Raw genomic sequence first — 22,417 nt, forward strand, 5'->3', positions numbered from 1 at the left:
GGGTGCGCATCCCAGGTTGGCTGATGGAGAGGGCTTTCCAGAGAAGAGGCACCTGAGTTGAGCCTTGAAGGATAAGAAAGAGCTGGTTGGGAGACTTCCCTGGTGGCCCAGTGGTTAAGAATCCACCTTGCAATGCAGGGGATGCGGGTTTGATCCCTGCTCAGGGAACTAAGATCCCATGTGCCATGAAGCAACTAAGTCTGCATGCTACAACTAGAGAAAGCCTGCACACTGCAGTGAAGACCCAGCGAGGCCAAAAAATATGAAAAATAAACAAAGTAAAATTATATATATATATATATATATATGTATATATAAGTTTTAAAAATCCTACATTCTTTAAGGAGACTCAAGGAGAAGAAATGGCAACCCACTCCAGTGTTCTTCCCTGGACAATCCCATGGACAGAGGAGCCACAACTGCTGAAACTTGCAAGCTCCAGGGCCCGAGGGTCACAACTAGAGTCTGTGTGCTGCAACGAAAGAATCTGCATGATGCAACGAAGATCCTGCATGCCACAACTAAGACCCCACGCAGTCAAATAAATACTTTTTAAAAACAGAAAGAGTTGGTTCAATGAAAGGACAGTGGGAAAGGGCTTTCCCTGCAGCGATGACAGCACAGTCTGGAGCGGAAAGTTGAAGGCAGGGAGGACAGAGATGCAGGCCTTGAGGCCCTGTGGGCTTGTGGGAGTGAGAGATCTGTGGGGTTGCTTCACGTCTGGGAGGCACACAATCGGGTTTGTATTTTAGAACCACCTAGCAGCCAGATTCCAGCAGTGCTGCAGACTTGACCTTCAGGCCCACTTCTCATCCATTTATCTGGCCCTGGGACTTCCCCCACCGCCCCCACCTCCCTACAAAGGCCATTTCTTCTGTGATTTCAAAATCCTGGGTTCCTGCTCTTTGGAATGTCTTTTGCCCTATTCCCACCACTGAATGCTTCACGGTTTCACCCTTCAGTGGGACTCTGAAATATTGTCACCCTCCCCAGAAGTCATCTTTTCTCTTTCCTCCGCCAGCACACTCTTCTCAGCCCAAGAAGATTCGATGCCTTCTCTGGGCCCATGCCTGCCAGCCCATGTCTCCTCGGGATATGCATATACTAAAATATCTTCTCTTTATCTCATCTGGTCTTCGCCCCATGGGGCCACCCGGAGGCTACTATTTATTCTTTCACACATTAATTTAAGCTGCTTTAATTGCTGCTATGATATGTTTTATATAATATAATTAATGTTTAATCCTGTGTACTTGCTTCCCAAGGCAGTTTTGTGAAGGGCCCAATTTTAGAATCAAGCAAATAAAGAATAAGTAATGGCTTAAGTTATTATAGTAACGCCCCCCTCCACCGCCCCCCTAGGAATGAAAATGGTGCTTGTGTTTTTCAAAGTGGGTTAAAAAGGGAAAAGATATTTTAATGTTGTCTCTATCCCAGGCATGCTTGTGTGACTTTCATGAAATTCCTTGGTCTCTTATTTCAAGTGTTCTGGGACTACGGGTATCAACTTGAGGTCTGTGTTGAAACTACCAGCTTAGTACCTCCTTTCTGACGGAGACTGTGCTTAGAATAAGAAGTTATTGAACCTACTCACTTATTTATTCATTCAGCAAATGTGTTGGTGCCCAGGACTGGGACAGATTCAGTCCTGCCCTCAAAGAGCTCACCATCAAATGGGGCCAGGCATATGGGTTGAGAATTCAGCATATTAATGCTGTGGGAACATGGGAGCAGGGGCGAAGGTGGGGTGCAGTATCTACTTCTGTCTCAGGGAGTTAAGAAGAGGTTTATCTAAAGAGAAGGTAAAATTTAAACTCATTCGAGGAAGGAGAAGGAAGGAGGAAAACAGCAAGACAGAAGAAAGAAACGACTGTGCCTTTGGAAAGTGAGGAAAAGGCGAGGATGCTTGAAGCCAGCATGCATGGTAGGACACGGCAGGGTGTGAGCGTGGGAAAAGAGGGTGGGGCTGAGTGGAGACTCAGCTGCACCAGGAGAAGGAGTTTGGACCATCCTCAGATGAGAGTCCCTTGTTCAGGAAGGAGATCAAACCAGTCAATACTAAATGAAATCAACCCTGAACATATATTGGAAGGATTGATGCTGAAGCTGAAGCTCCAATACTTTGGCCACTTGATGGGAAAAGCCGATGCTGGAAAAGACAAAGGAGGCAAAGGAGAAGGGGTGACAGAGGATGAGATGATCAGATAGTATCACCGACTTAATGGACATGAATTTGAGCAAACTCTGGAAGATAGTGGAGGACAGAGGAACCTGGTGTGCTACAGTCCATGGGGTTGCAGAGAGTTGGACAAGACTCAGTGACTGAACAACAACAACAGGGTCTCAGTTCAGTTCAGTCGCTCAGTCGTGTCCGACTCTTTTGACCCCATGAATCGCAGCACGCCAGGCCTCCCTGTCCATCACCAACTCCCAGAGTTCACTCAAACTCACGTCCATCGAGTCAGTGATGCCATCCAGCCATCTCATCTTCTATTGTCCCCTTCTCCTCCTGCCCCCAATCCCTTCCAGCATCAGAGTCTTTTCCAGTAAGTCAACTCTTCGCATGAGGTGGCCAAAGTACTGGAGTTTCAGCTTCAGCAACATTCCTTCCAAAGAAATCCCAGGGCTGATCTCCTTCAGAATGGACTGGTTGGATCTCCTTGCAGTCCAAGGGACTCTCAAGAGTCTTCTCCAAGGGTACAGAGCAGCGCAAAAAGGTTTTTAAGCAGTGAAGTGCCCCCATCAGACCAGATCCTACAAACAGAATTGCAACAATGTGCACAGTGAGAGAGAGAGATAGGGCTCAGAATTACCTGGAACATAGCAGAGACTCAACAAATACTTAACTGTATGAGTGAGGCTGTTGTGACAGTCCAGGTGAAAGATGCCGAGCCTCTGAATTAAAGCTGTGGCAGAGGGGATAGAAGAGAGGGGATGGATCCTGAAGGTAGAATCTACAGGTCTGCAAATGTGCCCTTTGCAGCAGAAGCCAGGAGAATGGGGTTAGCAGCTCTCTCCCGTCCTCTCTGCTCTGTGCAGTTTGGCCTTTGACCCTGCCCAGAAACTCAGAGCTTGGAGAGTCATCACCCCAAACACCCTCTAGTTCAAGCTCCTTAGGTTTCACTGAAGCACACCGAGGCTCAAGGACACCCAGCCCATCAGAAGCAGAGCCTAGGCCAGAACCCAGGTGTTCCCTGCTGCAGAGCAGAGTGTTAATACTGGTTCAGGAAAGGCTTGGAGGGTCTGAACTGGGGAAATAATCGCTACAAGGACGTGTGCTTCTGCAGAACTAGGGGGTCTCCAGTCTCCTAAGATTCTCAAGGGGTCCTGCGAGCCCACGAAAGACTGGTCTAGTCTAAGTGCCTGTTTTCACGTGGTGGAAAGGAACTGGAATGGAATAGAGTCTGGTGGGGACTGCACGCATGGATGGATGGATGGATGGATGGATGGGATGGGGGAGGGGGCGCGCTGGGACGCGGCGCCCACGCGAGGGAATTTCCTTTGAAAGAGAGCGAAACTGTAAGTTGGGAAACTCTTTTCCTTGAAAGGCCCCCCTCCCCCAACCCTCCTTCCACTACCCAGCCGTGGCCTTCCCGTTTTCTGGGAACTTCCTTAGGCCTCTCCATCCGCGGCGTTCGACACTTTCGGTTCCGCCGGGATTGCCGGAGGCGGCGGGGAAGAACGGGGCAGGGTGGGGGAGTCTTCTCAACACCCATAGGGATCTCTTTCCACTCCCTTCGCCTCTCTCCCAACTCCTCATCCCCATCCCCAAAAAGCGGCTGCCTCCCTCCTGCTCGGCCTTTGTAGTCCTAGGGTGCGCGGGGGGGTGGGGGGGTCCCATGAAGAGCTCTCCTTGGAACCACGCTTTCCCCTCTTCTCCCCGCTTCCTTCCCCAAAGCGCGTCCCTAAACTCCTTGGGGAATTAGACTCCCCGGGAATGTCCTGGGGGAAATCCCAGGGAGGTGTGTCTCCGGGAGCTCCGCCCCTCCGCTAGCGAGGCTGGCTGCGATTGGTCCCCGAAGACCCCGCTTCTTTCCTGGGCGGGCTCCCGGGCCAGGACAGGGGAACTGGAAGCGGCCAAGTCCCGGCGCGCTCTCCTCCGGCCGCCGGGTTCTCACCTCGCCATGGTTCGTTTGCCACTGCAGTGTCTCTTCTGGGGCTTCTTTCTGACCGCCGTAAGTTGAAATTCCGTTCCGACCAGAGGCGGGAATTTGAGATTAGAGAGTAGGGAATGGGAAAAGAAGCGATACTTCGGGCAGGGAACCTTCTGAGCTGATTTTGGGAAGCTGGGTAGGGTACCCGGGGTCATGGCTGAATGAGATGGACTGTTTCTCTCTCCTCCCGGGCAGGGGTGGGGGTCCCAGGTGGCCCACAGAGGGCGCCTAGTGGGGTCGCCGCAGGAAACGCCTAGGCAGCGCAGATGAGGTTGGGGGTTTCGGCAGCCTTAAGCCTTTATCTGGTCAAAAAACTGTAGAGTCTGGGTCTGCCTCGAAGGCTGGCCCCAAAGAGACGGTGAGGGGTTTCAGAAGTGAGAAGGGAGGCCAGCCAAGGGAAGGGGCGGGTCTAGCCGGTTTCCTGTCTCTTTCCCAATGTGGATAGATGCCAGCCTCTGTGAGTGGTTATCACCTCCTTGCCAGCTGGGGTGGCCTTCTTCCAGGACATCTTGCGGGAGCAAGGGATGAGGGCAGTGGCCCAGGTGCTTCTCTGAGAAGGCAAGGAGCTTTTAACGTTCCCACTCCAGAACCAAATCCTGGTGATCCTCCCCAACCCCCAACATAGGAGGAATACCCAAGGCTGTGTCCCTGCCTCCTGAATTTAAGATGACATAGGGGACTCTCGGGGGAACTGAACAGTTCATGGGACCATGAAAGGGCTGGGAGACCAGCAGGGGTTTCTCCAGGTACCCCAGAAGGGCTCAGATATGCCCAACCAAGCATATCTCCGGGATTTTCAGAGTTCCACACTTGACTCGCTTCTAGTTTAAATGTATTTTTGTAGTTCCTCATTCTGGAGGCTGGGAATCCCCCAAGTACCTGACACTGTCATCCCCACCCCTCTGGTCTCCCCCTAAATTTCAAGGGCTGTACTTTCTGGCATGAAGGCAGGGCAGGAATGACCCATGAAGTAGGGGGTCGGCAGCAAGGGGAGAGATGCTGTGGGGAAGCTGCTCTGGCCCCAGCACTTTCATTTTCACTGTAAGCAATGGCTCTTAGGGAGTTAGGAGGCAGGAAGGGGGCTCTTGGAGGAGAAGTGGAGGAAAAGCCAGTGGGGATAGGGTGAAAGGTGGTCTGAGCTTCTCAAGAGCAAAGTCCCAGTTTTAGCTCCAGGTGGAGACTAGGCTGTGACAACAATATCTGAGGTTATTTACTGAGAGTTTCCTGTGTGTCAGGCTCTGAGCAAAATACTTTACATGCATTCTTGGTCTGATTTCTTCCAACTCCCCCATTATACAGATGAGCAAACTGAGGCTCAGAGAGAGAAAATGGCTTGCCCCAATCCACTTAGCTAGATGGAACCTGCTGATAAATGTACATCTGCCTGATTTCTGAGCCAGCCTCTCAGATGGTGAGAGTTTCCAAGCCTTGGTCCTGAGCTACCGCATGTCAGAAGGCTTGAAACTATGACGTGGGAACTGGGGATTCGACACATTTTCAGAGGAGGGGCTATATTTCTCATATGTTTGAAAATGGCATAGAGGACTTTTATTGCTCTGGGAGTGTGGGGGGAAGGTCCATGGGCTTGTGGGGAGAACGTTCACGGGATGGTGTGTTGTGATGTGATGGCGGGAGCAGTGACCTTTGCTGTCTCCTTCCCTGCTTGGGATAAGATACACTTCTGTAAGTAATTCACCACCCTCCCCCCACCCCTACCGGCCCTGAGTTGAATGAGAAGCACCAATTAGGTAGGTTCCTGGTAGCCAGGGTGCTGGGCAACCCAGCAGATACTTATGTATGTATGATAATTAAAAGTGCCATTTAATGAGCACCTCCTATGTTCTGGACACTGTACCAGGCCATATTCATCCATTCTTTCTCATCTTCACAACCTAATCTGTGCATGCGTGCATTCTAAATTGCTTCAGTTGACTCTTTGTGACACCATGGATTGTAGCCCGCCAGGCTCCTCTGTCCATGGGATTCTCCAGGCAAGAAAACTGGAGTGAATTGCCATATCCTCCTCCAGAGGGTCTTCCTGACCCAGGGATCAAACCCATGTCTCTTATGTCTCCTGTATTGGGAGGCGGGTTCTTAACCACCAGGGCCACCTAGGAAGTCCTAATCTGTGGGGCAGGCATTATTTCTCCCATTTTAGAGTTGTAGAAACTGAGGATAAGAGAAGCAAAATAACTAGTTAAGTGTTACAAAGTCAAGACTGGAGCTTTACGCTGTTTGACCCTTAAAACTGTTCTTTTCACTGGCTGTTCCCAGGGTGTGAGATGATTTTAGAGAGCATGCCGCGGTCGCTGTTGTTCAGTTGCTAAGTCATGTCAACTCTTCTGCAACCCCATGCGGATGTAGAATTAACAACACAAATTCACTTTGCAGTTCTAGTTAAAATCCTTTTCATTTTTTCAAGAAGGAAGTTGCTGGAGCTAGAATATAGTTAATACCTCTCAAATGCCTTGCTAATCCTCCTTTTAAAACAAAAATCAGGAGTAGGCCTGGGGTAGAGGGCTGTCAGTAAGCAAAGCAATCAGCTGTGGTTTAATGACATTGTTTTGTTTCTGCTGAATTTATTTTTAGGGTTGCCTTTTATTTATGAGAAGTGATACTAGTTTTGTTCTCATGGCAATGCTATGAGGTTTACCTTGAAAATAAATGTATTTAAATGAACAAGAAGTCATGAATAGCATGGGTGGTACCTGGATGTAGTGACAATGATGCAGGTGAGACCCACATTGATGGAGAGAGGAAATATTGAGACCTGAGTTCTCATTCGGATTCTATCACTGCGTGACCTTGGGCAAGTGAATCAGCCTTTCTGGTCCCCAGTCTCATCACGTGTGAAGTGAAAGAGTTGGATTTTATGCTTCCAGCTGCTCCATCCTGTATTTCGTGAGGGAGAGGTTGGATGATCAGATGATGAGAGGTTGGAGGGAGAAAACATGATGAGGCTCGGAAAGGGGAAGAGGGTGGGGAGCAAAAGAATAGAAGGAAGAGGCCACATGCTAAATATAGCCCCCATTTGGACTAGGACCAGCTGGAATCAGCCAGCTTCAGGACTCCAGGGTAGATGCTGGAGTCCTCATGTGCTCTTGGGTTGCTGGGGAGAGGAAAGACTCAGCCCTCAAGCCAAAAGGAAGATCTGTTTAGTTCAATGAATACTGTGAGTTAACAGCGCAATTACTTTGTAAAATATCAGAATGATTCTCTGGGTACCTTTATCATCATACTAGTTGGGGGTTTAGTTAAAAACAAATGCAACATATAACACACAGGCCCCATTTTTCTGCTTTGTACTTAAACTTCGGTTCTACCCTCTGTCCTGCCTGATTTGCACCTGTGAGCCAAGGAGGCTACATCTGAGATTTCAAGATCCCTTCAAATCACCCAATTCCTTTTTTAGGTCCACTCAGAACCAGCCACTGCTTGTGGAGAGAAGCAATACCCAGTGAACAGTCTTTGCTGTGATTTGTGCCCACCGGGTGAGACACTCTAGCCCCACGTGGGACCTGTCTTGGTCTGCTGGCACATGTAGATCTCATGTGTCAACTATAAGCTTGTGTCTTAAATGACCCCTGGGATTCCCTGTCCCTGCCCCAGGATGTTCTGAGTTTCCTCTCTGCTGACCCAGAACTAGGGTTCCTATCTCTTCTGCGTCCTATACCAGAGTATGAAGGCTGGAAGGGTCTGGGACTGCCCTCTTTGAAGCCCCCTCCCTAAAGCCCAGCTTTACCACTTTTCAATTAAGTGTCTGACTCATTGGGTTGCCTGGAGTGCCCTCATTTCCGGATGTTTTCCAGGACAGAAACTGGTGAACGACTGCACAGAGGTCAGCAAAACAGAATGCCAGTCCTGCGGTAAAGGCGAATTCTTGTCCACCTGGAACAGAGAGAAATACTGTCACGAGCACAGATACTGCAACCCCAGTGCGTAGGCTGCGGGGGAAGGGGCCCTTGGGAGTCAGGCTGATATTCCAGCTCATTCCTGACAGTACAGCCATCCTGACTTTTTTTTTTTTTTTAATAGCCAGTGTCTGTTGTGATTGGTTAGAGTCTGGGTTGTCTTGGTTGTTACCTAATTTGATTGCCGTTCCTGCTAGGAAGAGGGTCTAAAAGAAAAGAACAGGAAATATGAAGATCAGGGGCCCCTGGCTCACGGCCGGTAAGGGGTTCCCATCCTTCTTTCCTGTCTCTGCACAGACCTAGGGCTCCGGATCCAGAGCGAGGGCACCTTGAATACAGACACCACTTGTGTATGTGTCGAAGGCCAACACTGTACCAGTCACACCTGCGAAAGTTGCACGCCCCACAGCTTGTGTCTCCCTGGCTTCGGGGTCAAGCAGATCGGTAAGTGGCCTGTCTGGGAATCAGTTCTAGACGCAGGAGAGAGGAGGCAAGGGCCCAAGGAGAGGGGCTGGGCAGCGGGCACTCCGCCCCAGAGGCTGAGAGACCGGCCTACCTTGATATCTCCACCATAGTGGGTTGGAAATGGAACCTTTGCCTCTGCCTCCCACAGTGAGCATCAGCCTCGGCCCACTGTGGGCATTGGGCTCGGGAGGGCCGTGGGGGAAGCCTCCCTAGGGGCTGCCTGCAGCAAGGGAAGGTGTGTGCTGCGGGAAGAAGTGCTTTGAAGCAGGATGCTCGTCTGGTCCTCCCTGCCCACCGGTCCCCCTGACAGCCAGACAGGGGGTCCACTGTAATGATTAATGCCTCCTCTCCCCTCAGCTACAGGGCTTTTGGATACCGTCTGTGAACCCTGCCCGCTCGGCTTCTTCTCCAACGTGTCATCTGCTTTTGAAAAGTGTCACCGTTGGACAAGGTATAAGGACTCAGCCCTTGTGTTTCCTGCCCCAAGAGGGGCATGGGACCCGCTTCCCTTCTCTCTGGCCACCAGTCCTTCGGTCCCCGCTCCCCATGTCCACACACTCACACACCTCTAGAATGTCTCGAGGGACCCCCATGGCCAACCAGACACTTTGGGCATTTCCTGCCTGCTCTCTCTGGGTGGTAGTAGACACCGCTGCTCTCTGATCTTTGGTGAAATTCTCCCTCCGTGGGGGGTACAGTGACACCGCTCTTCCTTTCCTTGTACCCCTCTCAGCTCCTCCTTCCTCCTCCTAAACGGGTTTTCTAGGCCTTTGTTCTAGGCTCTAGTCTCCGCTCACTTTGCCCACCTCCCCTGGACCATCTTTTCCACATCCGTGGCTTTGGCTACGGATCGTTCCCCATCACCATCTGTCTAGATTTGTCTCCTAGGTCCCAGACTGTCGTATCTACCTGCCGAGGGTACACCTCCTCGGAGATGAGCCACGGGCACCTGCTTGCTCCCTTTACCCGCTGTGATGGGTGCAAACGTGCCTCTGGGCACCTGTTGCAGGGTCCCCCTCCGTCTCCCCCAATCAGTCACTAAGTCCTGTCTGTCTAACCTTCCAAATGTTTGGGGACTCTTCCTCCTTCTCTCTGATCTCCCCTGTCACCACCTTAGTTTGGACCTCACCACAGTGGTCTGGCCGATGCTGTAGCCTCCTCACTGGCCTCCCTGCCTCGATTCTCTCCCTTTCAGCTGGCTCTCCATCCCTTTGCCAAAGTAAGCTTTCCACCGTTCTCTCCGGAGCATGGCACTCCCTGTTTAAAATGCTCTGCGGCTCTCTGCGCCTTTGGGATGAAACCCTGACTCCTCTGCACAGCCTCCGACCTCCCAGCTCCATCTCGTGATCTCTTCGTGACATCATGTTGCTTGCAATTCCCTCAACACACTGTTTGTTCTCTTGCATTAAAGTCTTCTGCCTGGAATACGCGTAAGCACACGCCTGATTAAGTTTTTTTTTACGTTTAATTTGAAAAAATGAGTAAGACAGGCGTGAGGACAGAAGGCATAAAAGGGCCAATAGTGATACGTCCCTTGCCGCCCTCAGCCATCCTGCAGCCACTGGACCACGCGTGTCCTTCTGGAGGTTCTCTGCGCAAACAAACAAAGGCACACACATGCAAACGGATCTTTCACACGGATAGTGGCATCCCGTATATACTGTTGACTGTCTGCCTGTCTCCAGTAGGTGGCAAACTCCTGAACTGTAGAGGCGCTCTATTTTTCTTCCATGGATATATCCCTTGTGCTCCAAACAGCATCTGCTGCATAGTAGGTGCTCAATAAATCTTTACTGATAAATGTTGACTGAGAAAGGGAGGCACCTTGGTTTGGTAGAACCAGAGCACTGGGTTCCAGACTCACTCAGCTTAGAAAGTGTATGACCGTGTGGGACTGTGACCCTCATCTGAGCCTTGGTGTCCTCATTTGGAAAATGAGAATGACCTTCATTTCACAAGGGTCGAGGAAAATACATGTAAATGTGTTTCAAAAACTCTTAAGCACTCTTCTCATATATGTGCTTTCTTTGAAGCTTCTCTTTTTCCTGCGTTAGATGTTTTGTCCTTTGCAATGTCCTTCTCTGTCCATCCCTTTCCATTCCTCCGGGGAACCACCTTGGTCCAAGTCTTCATCATCTCATGTTTGGCCACTGCTTTGGCAGTGGCCTCCTGGAAAGCCATTTTTCTGTCATTTCTCCGCCTGGGAGATCTTTGGCCATTAAATCCTCTAGCAGCTTTAGTCATGTGGTTGGATGCTGACGCGACCCACCAGCTGAATCCAGCTGAAAACTTCATGGCTGATTAGTGATCTGGTTCTAAAGACCCAATTTTCCAGAGTTTCCTTATACCATCTGGCTCATCACCCACCTAATCCTTCGTATCATGTTGTCCTGCTTAAAGAGAATATGTTGTTATTGTTGTTCAGTTGCTAAGTTGTGTCCGACTCCTCTGCAGCCCCTCAGCCTGTAGCCCACCAGGCTCCTCTGTCCATGGGATTTCCCAGACAAGAATATTGGAGTGGGTTGCCATTTTCTTCTCCAGAGGATCTTCTCCATCCAGGGACTGAACCCGTGTCTCTTGCATTGCAGGTGGATTCTTTACCACTGAGCCACCTGGCACGCCCTACATATACTGATGTTCTAAATTTTACATCCCTCAAGGGCCCACTGAGATCTAACTTCCCCAGGGAAGTCTTTCTGGATGACTCTCAAACCAGAGATTCTCAACTGAGCAGTTTTCTCCCCCAGGGGACATGTGACAATATCTGGAGATATTTTGGTTCTCACAACTGAGGAGGAGGATGCTACTGGCCTCTAGAGGCCAGGGACGCTGCTAAACATCCTACGGTATTCAGGACAGTCCCCACCACAGAAGAAAAATTATGTGGCCCCCAGACATCAGTGGTGCCAAATTTGAGCAGCCCCCTCGTCCTCGCATTCCGGTCACTGTGGATTCTACCTCCTTACCCTGAACCATGCCCCGTTCACATGCACTTGGCACTCGTCAGAGGCTTTCCTACCCTCACTCCTTCACGGTTTACCGTTGTCTTTCCTCTGCACTCGCGAGTTCTGTATGAACAGTCCGTGTCATTCCCATAACAACCAGCACGGGAGAGCGCACATAACACATGCTCCGTGAACCTGTGCTGTTGCTTGTTGGCCGTCTCCCTCTGGGGTTGGAAATCTCACAAGTGGGGAAACTTAGTGTCTCTTTGTCTCTGTGTGTCTGCATGTGCACGCATGTCTGTACACAGCTGCGAGAGAAAAGGCCTGGTGGAACAACACGTGGGGACGAACAAGACAGATGTTGTCTGCGGTAAGTCCTGGAGAGTGGGCTCCAGCGGCCGGCTAAGAAGGTGGAGAGCTGAGGGGAGACTGGGGTACCCGGAAGCACAGGTAGGGAAAGAGGGAGGGGAGGCTAAAGCAAGAGGGGGAGGCAGTTTGGAACTGTGGCAATCTAGCTCTGCTGCTTATCTGTGGAGCCTGGGCAAGTCACTCCCTCTCTCTGAGCCTCAGTTTCTTCATCTGTAAAATGGGACAATACCACCTCCCCTACTAGGGCAGTGTGAATCCCTGGCATGGGCGCAGGCATTTTGGAGGCGCCCCGTCAGTGCTGTTCTGCCGCCCTGCACATTGAGGACCAGCGTGTGTGACATTGTTTCCTCTCAGGCTCTCAGTTTTGTTTTTTTTTGGCCACGCCACATGGCTTGCAGAATCTCAGTTCCCTGACCAAGGATTGAATCCCGGCCATAGCACTGAAAGCCCGGAATCCTAACCTCTAGGCCACCAGGGACCTCAGTTTTGATTTTAGAATGAGGAGGTGACTTACAGCCCAGATCACAGACTCAAATAACTACAGAGATTAGGCAGGATCCAGTTAATGAGTGAAAAAGATGAGGGGTAAGAAAAAGGCACTCTGCTTTTCCTTAAAATTCGCTTTCCTCTTGGCAGGGTTGGGACTGGGGTGAGGTGAGGAAGGCACTTGCCTTGGGCACAATATTTAAGGGGGCACCAGAAAAATGCTGTCATCAAGATAGATATTTGAGGCAATACTTAAAAAAAAATTACTGTGAAAACTCCATAACAAATAGAATAGCACCAGTTTAAATAAAGACAGGCTCCAACCCTGTATTTGCACAACCCAGCCTCACTTGCCTCACTGTAGTCCCGACTCCAGTTCCAGTAAAACTTTATTTAAAAACAGGTAGCTGGCCAGTGGGCCAGAGTTTGCTGATATAATTTTTCAAAACATGACATTAAAATATGACTTATTTGGGACTTCCCTGGCAGCCCAGTGGTTAAGACTCTGCACTTCCTATGCAGCAGACATGGGTTCGATCCCTGGCCAGGGAACTAAGATCCCATATGCTGTGTGGCATGGCCAAAAAAATACGACTTATCTTGATTACTGAGCTTTTGGGTGTCCTCTTCAGTCTTGTCCTGAGGCAGTGCTTCATTGGTCTTACTTTAGTCCTTACCACACCTCTGGTCTTTTTTTCCAGTTTCCCATGTAGAATAGAGACTTAGGCACAAGAAACACTTTCCCTTCCTCTCCATTCTTCTATAACAAAGACAAGGGTGCAGATGTAAATGAGGCTGGGCCTCGGTATTGGACAAAGAGTAGGGAGGGGTGGGGAGTGTGGCGAGCTGGTATCGGCAACTTTCACCACTCAGTTCTGGCCAATGAGTGGCAGGTGGGTTGCTGGCCCACTGGGGCTGGATCTTCCAAATTTGTAAAAGAAATCACATACCTAAATTTTAAATGTGCAATCTCCTAATTTTAAAATGTTGGCAAATATTATAAATTAAACACACACATACACACACACACACATGCCAGTCACACTAAAGACATCTGTTGGTCACATTTCTACTAGGGGACATGTGTTTGAAATTTCTGATATAGATGAGCTTTGACACAGAAGGATTTGAGAGTCCAGCAAAGCACAGCAGCTTTGGGCAAAAGGTTGGGGAGCCATGGCTGAATTCTTGCTCTCTCCAGGTTTCCAGAGTCGGATGAGGACCCTGGTGGTGATCCCCATCACGATGGGAGTCCTGTTTGCTGTCCTGTTGGTATCTGCCTGTATCAGTGAGTCCCCAGGTGGGGAGGTGATGGGGCAGGAGGGACAGTTGATGGGTCACCTGTTTCCTGATCTGGCCTTGCCGACTCCCCATCCTTTTTTTTTCTCTCTAGGGAACATAACCAAGAAGCGGCAGGCTAAGGTAAGTCACCCAAGGAAAGGGTTTAAGACAGGAAAGAAAGACTGATTCATCCTGTTGCCTATATGGCAACAAAATTGAGGCAGGGCCAGTCCCCTCCCCCTCCTCTGGGCTTGGGGCTTCTCCCCTTTTGTCCTTTTCTCCCAAGCTCACCTTCCCCCAGAGCTTCCCCAGCACCACTGGCAAAGTCTGACATTTACTCTTCTTTCCTGGGAGAGCCGCATCTTCCGAGCCTTGGTGTGGAGTCGAGGAGTGGGTGATAGAGGAACATTTCCTTAACCCGCGGGCTCCCCTTACGGAAGCTTCGTGACACCCTCGCTGTGGCCAGCAGGGGGCAGGACGCACCCATGGAATCAGCACTGACCCTTGGTTTGGGAAAGGGAAAAGGGGCGAGGGGTGGGATGGCTTCCAGGGAAGCGCTCAGAAGTGTTGCTAGGGGCAACTCCAAGGCTTGTCTCCCCAGGCCCTGCACCCTACGGCTGAAAGGCAGGATCCCGTGGAGACGATTGATCCGGAGGATTTTCCCGGCCCCCACCCGCCTCCTCCGGTGCAAGAGACCTTATGCTGGTGTCAGCCGGTCGCCCAGGAGGACGGCAAAGAGAGCCGCATCTCCGTGCAGGAGCGAGAATGAGGCCACGGGCGCCCAGGGGCGTGGCAGCCCGGGCCCATGGACACGAACCTGGGGCTGCTGCTGCGGGGGGAGGGCGACAGCCGCCCTCTGCCTGCACCCCTGCAGCCCAGAAACAGTTCACCTTGGGGCACCTTTCACCCCAGCCCTGGAGCCCGCCCAGTCTCCCAACCTGCTTTTAACGATGGTAACAAAACTTTGGGGAGGACATACAATAATATCCACCAGACCTTCCACCCCAGCGAGCGGTTCATTGCTGACAGATGTCATTCGGTGGCTGCTCTGAGCCCAGGAGGCATATACATGGATATGCAGTGCAGTATTGTTTGTGACAGCGAGCAACTGGAAACTGCTTAACTGTCCATCACCAGGGGACTGGTTAAATAAAACTGTAATATATTTATGCAACAGATCTTAAAAACACTGTCATGGGGGGAAAAGTAGTTTGCAGAATGGTGGGCACAGAAACTTTTTTTTTAAAGCATGTAACCCAAATCAGGAGGCTCAGTGCTAAAGCATCTGCCTTCCAATGCAGGAGATGCACGAGATGCGGGTTCAATCCCTGGGAAGATCCCCTGAAGGAGAAAATGGCAACCCGCTCACTCCAATGTTCTTGCCTGGAGAAGTCCATGGACAGAGGAGCTCGGTGGGCTACAGTCCATGGGGTTGCAAAGAGTGGGACGTGACTGAGCATGCACACACAACCCAAAACAATATGACATATCACCTACAGATACATATATAAACACAGAGTGTTATATATGTGGGTATAAATGGGGGTCCTGGAAGGACACACAGTTAGGGAAGAAGGGTCCGGGGGAGGGTTGGTTAAAGAAAGATTTGACTTTCCCATAATGCTTCATTTTTTTTACCCCCCAAAGAAGAGTGAATTCACACACTGCTTATGTAATTAAAAAGTCATCAAACATGTAAAAAGAAAAGCGGGGGTGGACACGCTGGGTGACATGAGCTGCCTCACATGCTGTCAGGCTCTCAGAATTAGAGTGCTTTCTGAGCGTAAATAAGAAAAGTCCCCAGGCCACGGCCTCTCCAGGGTGGGTTCTACGTGCCCTCACATTTGGCACCCTGTTTGCAAAGGGGTTTCCCCGTGTGATTCACATTCTCGACAATAGCCTTTGGGGCAGGCAGGGCCAGCATCCCCCTACGTCTTTATCGGAGGTGGAAATGGAGGCCCAGAGAGGTAATTTATAGTCACACAGCAGTTCAGAGTGGTCCCCCTCAGAGCGCCCCTTCCTGGTCCTGGGCTGCTTTTTCCAGCCCTGCTTGCTCTTTGGAGCCTACATCTGTGGCCCCTTCCCAGGGAGCTCCTGGGCTCCCCACCTCCTTTGACATCCCAAATGCCATAGGATCCTCTGACGGCTTCTCGGTCAGATGGTGCCCGCTTCCCCCTAAGCAGTATCTGGGGATAAAAATAAACCGTCCTGTTCTCTTTTCCTGCTGTGCCAACTGAGGGGGAGCCTAGCCAGGAGGAGCAGCAGATGGAGTGGGAGCAGAGGGGAGGGGAGGGGGGAGGTTGTAGGGCAAGAAGGAGAAGGAAGGGGATTGCAAAGCCCCAGCACAAAGACTCCTGCTGAAGATGGGGCTGGGCTGGTTTAACCCAGGGATCCACCCCCCTACCCCTCCCACTGGGAGAAGCTGCTTTGGATTTCCCAACCTGTCCTGATGCCTGGAGGGTGGGGGTGGAGAGGGCTTGTCCCCATTGGAGGCTGTGAGGGCAGCTGGGAGCCAGGAGAGGGGCACCTGGCTTGGCAACATTCCCAGGAAAGAACCATTTGGAGGCACCAGGGGGAGCCGTCTGGTTCAGAAAGCAGGGCAAAGCGGTGGAGGTGGGGGTGGGGGGAGGGGAGCCCTTGGCCCTCACCTTTATCCCCTGCCGAGAGTCCAGGGAAGCCCTGGTGACTCAGTGGTAAAGAATCTGCCTGCCAAGCAGTAGACGAAGGTTTGATCCCTGGGTCAGGAAGATCTGCTGGAGAAGGAAATGTATTCTTGCCCAGGAAATCTTGTGGACAGAGGACCCTGGAGGGTTACAGTCCATGGGGTTGCAAAAGAGCTGGGGTTAAAACAACAGAGTCTAAATGCTAATGCTACTTCTGTACAGGACGGTAAGGCAGAAAGAGACTAAAGACCCAAGTCTGCCACCTATTATCTGTGTGACCTCGAGTAGGTCACGCTCACTTTTTAGGGTCTCAGTTTGCTCATCTGGCAAACGGAGGCAATACAATGGGCAGATGCTACGCATGCCTCCTTCCATGTCTCCTAGTCACTGGTTCTCAGTCTTGAGCATGTATCAGAACCACCTATAAGACCTGTCATTAATAAAAGACAGATTGCTGGGCTCCGCCGCCCGTGTTTCTGATTCAGTATCTTTGGGATGCGGCCCAAGACTGTGCGTTTCTACAGGTTTCCCAGGTGATGCTGCAGGTCCCGGGGTCACACTTTGAGAAGGAACACCCTCGGCATTCACATTTCTTGCTGAGCAGTCGATTTCCTCTTGCAAGCACTTGGGGCTTTCCCTGGTTTTCAAAACAGGCTTGGTGCAGGTGTAGGGCAGGTAAGATGCAGCTGGGTGAGCAAATGCCCTGAATGTGTGCATGCGTGCTCAGTCACGCCAGTCGTGTCTGACTCTTTGCGACCCCGGGGACTGTAGCCTGCCAGGCTCCTCTGTTCATGGGACCCTCCAGGCAAGAATACTACAGTGGGTTGCTGTGGCCCTCCTCTAGGAGATCTTTAAAACCCGACCCAGGGATTTAACCTGCATCTCTTACATAATGCCCTGAATACTCTCAAACAAATAGAAGTGAATATTGGAGGATAAATGCCCCAGCCTCCTTGCCCTTGAGGGACAAATCTGAGGTGTGTTCTGTGCTGTCTCCTGGGTTCCCTAGAGGGCTTGATCCACAGATGCCCTCTGCATGGGCTTCTTTTTCTTTTCTGTCTCATGTCCCACAGCCCCACTGGTGCCTCTTGGGTTCAACTCTCCAAAAAACTACCTGCATGCTTTCCTCGTTGCAGACTCTGCTTTTGGAGAAGTCCTCTCCAAGAGTCAGCATTGGCCAAGCATGAGAAGGTATAATTTTGTATATCTTGCATCCCTGACAAAGAGAAGGGGTTGTTATTCTTGGCAGCTGTAGCAAGTTCTGGGTTCTAAATGGACCTCAGCCAGGAACTTTTTAGGTGACCTTGGGAAAGTTACTCTCTGGTTCTGAGGTTTCCCCTGCTCAGATGTGATGAAGGACTGGGGTTCGATGAGTTCTAGTGCTCAGTCTCTTCAGTCGTGTCCAACTCTGTAGCCCACCAGGCTCCTCTGTCCTTGGGGATTCCCCAGGCGAGAATACTGGAGAGGGTCGCCATGCCCTCCTCCAGGGGATCTTCCCAATCCAGTAATCGAACCCATATCTCTGGCGTCTCCTGCATTGTAGGCAGTTTCTTTACCCACTGAGCCACCTGGGAAGCCCATTATGAGTTCTAGGGAGCTTGCCAATTCTAAAAATAAAGAGGATCAGCCCGCACTGTAGGGTCCACTCTGACCTGTGGATGAATGGGTGGGCGTGAAGCTCGCAGCAGCCAGAAGGTGGCGCCAAAGTAATGTCCGAAGACCCTGGCGGCTGGCTTTTGCCCGCCCTCATCCTCCCGTCATCCATCCGCCAGAGCCTCCTGCGACTTCTACTCTCCAACTTCATCCATTTCTCGGGTCTCTCTGTCCACTGCTTCCTCCATTTAACAAGCATTCCTCCTGTGGCCTCTCCCCCAGCTGGGGTTGTGCGTGCGTGCTCAGTCACTTCAGTCCTGTAGGGTTGTGCAGGATAGCGCTAAGAATGCGCAGGGCCGGAGCGCTCTGTGCTAGGCACAGGGCCAAGAACTTCACACGCTTGTCTAAAGTCCCTAGGACAACCCCGAATAAGGCACAGTCTCTTCGAACGCCCATTGTATAGATGGAGCCTCAGAGGCTAAATGACTTGCTAAGGTCTGAAGAATTAGAGCTGGGATTTAGGCCTAACTGGTTGATCCAAGACCTCTGGAGAGTGAAAAACCAGGCACATGTCATTAGGCTGTTAAAAGGCCTGGTGACCGCCAGGGCAGAAGAAAAGGCCCCGCAGCAGGTAACCTTTAGGGCTTGGGTTACACGAGAGCTGGAGAGTGAGACAGGCAGGTTGGGGGAGTCAGGGTGGCAGAGCCTCTGGGCAAAGCAGCAGCAAGGCTCTGTCCATCTTGTGGGGGCAGGGGGAGGTGGCATCTATAGATTCCATCCAGTGGTTGCCCTCTAAGAATGAGAGTTATATATTGCTGGGCATCCAGATTTCTATATTAAATCTCCCAATGTTTAAATGCTACCAATCCCCCAAATTAAAACAAAACTGTGAGAGCTCAAGACAGCATATCATAGAGGGTTGAAATTAAAAGCGACTGGGAATTTCATTGTATCGGGCACTTTTCTTTTATAATGAAAAAAAATTTTCGGCCACATTGTGTGGCACAGTTCTCTGCCCAGGGATCGAACCCACGCCGTGGAAGCGTGGAGTCTTAAGCATTGGACCTCCAGGGAAGAGCTACTTTTGTTTTTTATGAGGGGAGACTGAGGCCCTGGGAGGGTCCAGGGTCAAGTCAGGCCACATGTGCCAGGCAAGTTGTCTCTTTTCTCTGCACCCCAGCTGGGAGGCTGGAGAGTTTCTGGGGCCTTAGGCTCCACCCTGCGACCCTGGTTAACTGGATCTAAAACACTGAAATTCTAGGACTGGGGGCCAGGGCTGAGCTGGCTGTAATGCCCTCTTAATTCGATGACAGCCCCCACCCCCATCTCGGCCCCCAGGCACGCGCTCACACACTCTCCCCTTAAGCCTTCAGGGCCCCGCAGTTGATTCCTTGGGCAGCAGAGGTTATTAAAGAGTCTGCCCCGAAGGATTTCTCTCCCCAAGAGTGATTCTAGCTCAGAAAATTACCAACCCACCTGCAGGGGTGGGGAGATACAGTTTTAATTTGTTTAAAAAAAAAAAAAGAAAAAAACCCCTATGCTGTGGTCCTGGAGTCTGGGGGTGGGGGAAGCTCACTGGGGGTGGGGTCCTCTGGGATGTGCAGCATTGCCACGGTGTGGGGGGAGGTTGATGATCAGTAAAATCAGTGTGCAGCTTTCGCCCAGACAGAAAGTGGGTGGTGGTGGAGGGATTGGGGGTAGAGGGGTCTCCTGCTTCTCCATTCCAGTCCTCTCTTCCAGTCCCTGGGGGCTCTCTGCCTCTCTCGCCTGCCTCCCGCTGGGCCCTGGCACCCAGCTAGTTCGCTGCCTGCTCCTCCCTCTAGGATCTCCTCCCACCCTCTGCAGTCTCTGCGTCTCCCCCTCCCCACCTTCTGCCTGTCTCCCTGACCGATCACCTCCTTCCCCGCCTCCCAGCCCTCCCATCTCACCCTTGTTCTCTTTTGAACAAGTATTCTTGTTTTGGCAAATCACCAAACTCCGACCTGTGTGTCTCACCACCCCCACCCCTGTCCAAGCAATGCACGGGGAAACCAGCCCACCTGTGAGAGCTCCCCCACCCTTCCCGCCCCCGCTTCCAAACCCCCGCCAACCACAAGTTACAGGCCCTTCCAGACTTGTTTTCTGTACCAAAAATATTTTTTCAACTCGGGCTATTATTGCATGCAGTATTTTGTAAGCAGCCTTCTTTGCTTAACTGTGTACAGCAGACATCTCTCCATGCCAATAAATATAGATCGACAACAAGCTTTTTAATTGCCGCATAGGATTCCATTGTCTGGCTGGAGCCCGATTCAGGTAAGGGCTCCATATTAATGGACATTTAGGTGGCTCCTCTCTTCCCCTCTTGAGTCTCTTCCTGCTTCTATGGCATCCCCCTCTCCACTTCCTCTTTCATTTTTCCTCTCCTCTCTGGCCTTCATCCCCAGCCTCCCGCCCTCCCCATTCCCTCCAAGCCTTGGGGGGCCCCCTGTGGAGGAGTGGGGGGTCGCGGGTGTTTAACACCCGGTCCCCTGTGTCAGACATGTGCCATCTCATTAGTAAGCCTGTCCCCCCAAGTGAGGCAGGCAGGAGCCACAGTGGCAGCAAGAGGCCTAATTGAATGTAACTAATTATTCACTCCCTTAAATGGGCCTGGGAGGGACAGAATTACTCACTCTGAACTGGGGAGACAGGGAACTGGCCGGCTGGCAAACAAATCCTGGGGCCTGCGGAGCCAGTCCTCCTTGGAATACTAATTAGGCAGGAGGGCAGGATCAGATCAGGAACCGAGAGCCAGCCGCCTGGCCCGTCCCCCTCCCAGCTGGGAAACCGGGGGTCTAGAGGAGAAATGAATTGTTGTGTGAAGCTAGTTTCAGGCCCACCCCATCCTGGACCTGGGAAGGGTCACTAAGGGAGTGGGGGTTGGGGGACGTGAACTGTTGAGCCTTCCTTTGGCTCTAGGAAGACAGGATTCATGTTTCAGGTGGAGGTGGACGGCAAGAGACCTCAGTCCCACCAGGAGCCGCTGGGACCCAGCTGGCTCCAAGAAGGGTCCCCTTTGCTCCTGAGCTGTCAGGGGCAGAGCAAAAGACTGATGATGTCCACAGTCCTCATGGCAGCCCTCCGGGGTGGCAGGCTCCTTAGCGAAGCCAAGGAACACAGGTTGGGAGAAGGGATGTGGGTGATTCATCCCAGATCAGAGCCAGCACGGGCCAGAGCCGGGGTTCAGCCCTCTTTAGCTACCAAGCTTGAGTTCCTAACTGCCAAGAAGGACCCAAACCTCACTCCTGACAAATCAAAATGTCCTCAGGGTAGGGTGGGTTGGTAGTAGTCCAGGCATCTTTTTTTTTTAAGAGCTTCCTGGTGATTCTCACATTCTGTTGTTGTTGGTTGTTCAGTCTCTAAGTCATGTCCCACTCTGCAATCCCATAGACTGTAACCCGCCAGGTCCCTCTGTCCACGGGATCTCCCAGGCAAGAATACTGGAGTGGGTTGCCATTGCCTGCTCCAGGGGATCTTCCTGACCCATGGGTCGAACCCACGTCTCTTGCATTTGCAGGCGGATTCTTTACCCTGAGCTACCAGGGAAGCCCTCTAACATTCTACCAGGTCTGAAAACCACTTGTTTGGACCTTAGTTCCCTATGAGTCTCTGTTCTGGGGCAGGGGCGGGGTGGCCTGGGTAGGGAAGTGAAGAAAGAAGACCTGAATGCAGCCCCAGGGAGCTCCATGCTGGGCAACTCCTGCAGGTCAGAGGTGAGGATATGGGGAGATGCAGAAAGGAGAGTGAAGGGGTGTGTGTGTGTGAGAGAGATAATGGTAATCCTGCTATCTTATACAGGCACTTCTCACACAGGATCTCATTTGATCCTGACAACAGACGACAGCTCTTTGAGAGGGTATAGTTATCCTTGCAGCTGAAAAAAGTGAGGATCAGAAAGGTTGAGTAAGTGGCCCAAGGAAACACAGCACGGCCAACATCCTGGCTCTCCTGGATTTCAAACCCCATGCTCCTTTCTCTGCTGTGGCTTTGATTCTGCTATTGTGTTTGCGATGTCTTCTCCAGCAGGTGTTAGTGTGGGCGTGCTACTCTTCTGTGTGTGTGCATGCTTGTTAGATGGGTCTATATGAGCATGCCTTTCCTTCCTGAAAGGGGCTGGCTGTTCACAAGCCTCCCACTCCTGTCCAGCACAAAGCCTCCTGTTGACCAATGAGAAGAAGGGGGAGAGGGCAAAAGCCCCAGCTTCTTGCCCCCTTTTCCCGAAGCCAGCTCCAGTACCCACTCAAGAGGCAGCCTCCCCTCGATGCTGGGGGCTGGCGAGGGGCAGGGGAAGGCAGGTTACCCTTCCAGCCAAGTGCCCGTCAGCCTTGCTTGTAATGAATGTGGAGCGAGACCTCTCTGTAGTCTTAGGGCAGGGAAGTTTCCCCTGCCCCATGAACGTGCTGCCCCTGCTTCGGCCCCCTGTGAGGGTGGCAGGGAGAGATGGATCACCCCCCTCTCTCCACCCTCCCCAAGTGCAAGGGACTTCATGGGGGCTTCACAGTGGGGCAGTAAATTTATGAGCCCAACAT

The 22,417-nt window shown here is 51.6% G+C and overlaps 1 protein-coding gene across 3 annotated transcripts; it reads left to right on the plus strand.

Annotated features, from left to right (window-relative positions):
* Nucleotides 1-4,023: 4,023 nt before the first annotated feature.
* On the plus strand, nt 4,024-14,785 carry CD40 (CD40 molecule). Of its 3 annotated transcripts, XM_061437808.1 has the most exons (10): nt 4,072-4,175; nt 5,454-5,565; nt 7,567-7,645; nt 7,964-8,089; nt 8,363-8,509; nt 8,888-8,981; nt 11,784-11,845; nt 13,532-13,630; nt 13,724-13,752; nt 14,213-14,785. In XM_061437808.1, the coding sequence occupies exons 2-10, from the start codon at nt 5,527-5,529 to the stop codon at nt 14,378-14,380; spliced, it is 843 nt and encodes a 280-aa protein (XP_061293792.1). In that variant the 5' UTR covers nt 4,072-4,175; nt 5,454-5,526; the 3' UTR covers nt 14,381-14,785. The 3 variants fall into 3 exon arrangements, with proteins under 3 accessions (XP_061293790.1, XP_061293791.1, XP_061293792.1); XM_061437806.1 differs by lacking the exon at nt 5,454-5,565 and having other exon boundaries at nt 4,024-4,175; XM_061437807.1 differs by lacking the exon at nt 5,454-5,565 and having other exon boundaries at nt 4,027-4,175; nt 13,532-13,618.
* Nucleotides 14,786-22,417: the final 7,632 nt, after the last annotated feature.

The sequence above is a fragment of the Bos javanicus genome, chromosome 13 (assembly GCF_032452875.1).
Source record: "Bos javanicus breed banteng chromosome 13, ARS-OSU_banteng_1.0, whole genome shotgun sequence".
Taxonomy (NCBI): Eukaryota; Metazoa; Chordata; class Mammalia; order Artiodactyla; family Bovidae; genus Bos; species Bos javanicus.

Excerpts from the sequence above, each read along its gene's own strand:
- CD40 (XM_061437806.1), top strand. The coding sequence starts at position 4,125 with ATGGTTCGTTTGCCACTGCAGTGTCTCTTCTGGGGCTTCTTTCTGACC. Across the intron at positions 8,982-11,783 it reads AAGTGTCACCGTTGGACAAG|CTGCGAGAGAAAAGGCCTGG; the intron begins GTATAAGGACTC and ends GTCTGTACACAG. Across the intron at positions 13,753-14,212 it reads CCAAGAAGCGGCAGGCTAAG|GCCCTGCACCCTACGGCTGA; the intron begins GTAAGTCACCCA and ends TTGTCTCCCCAG.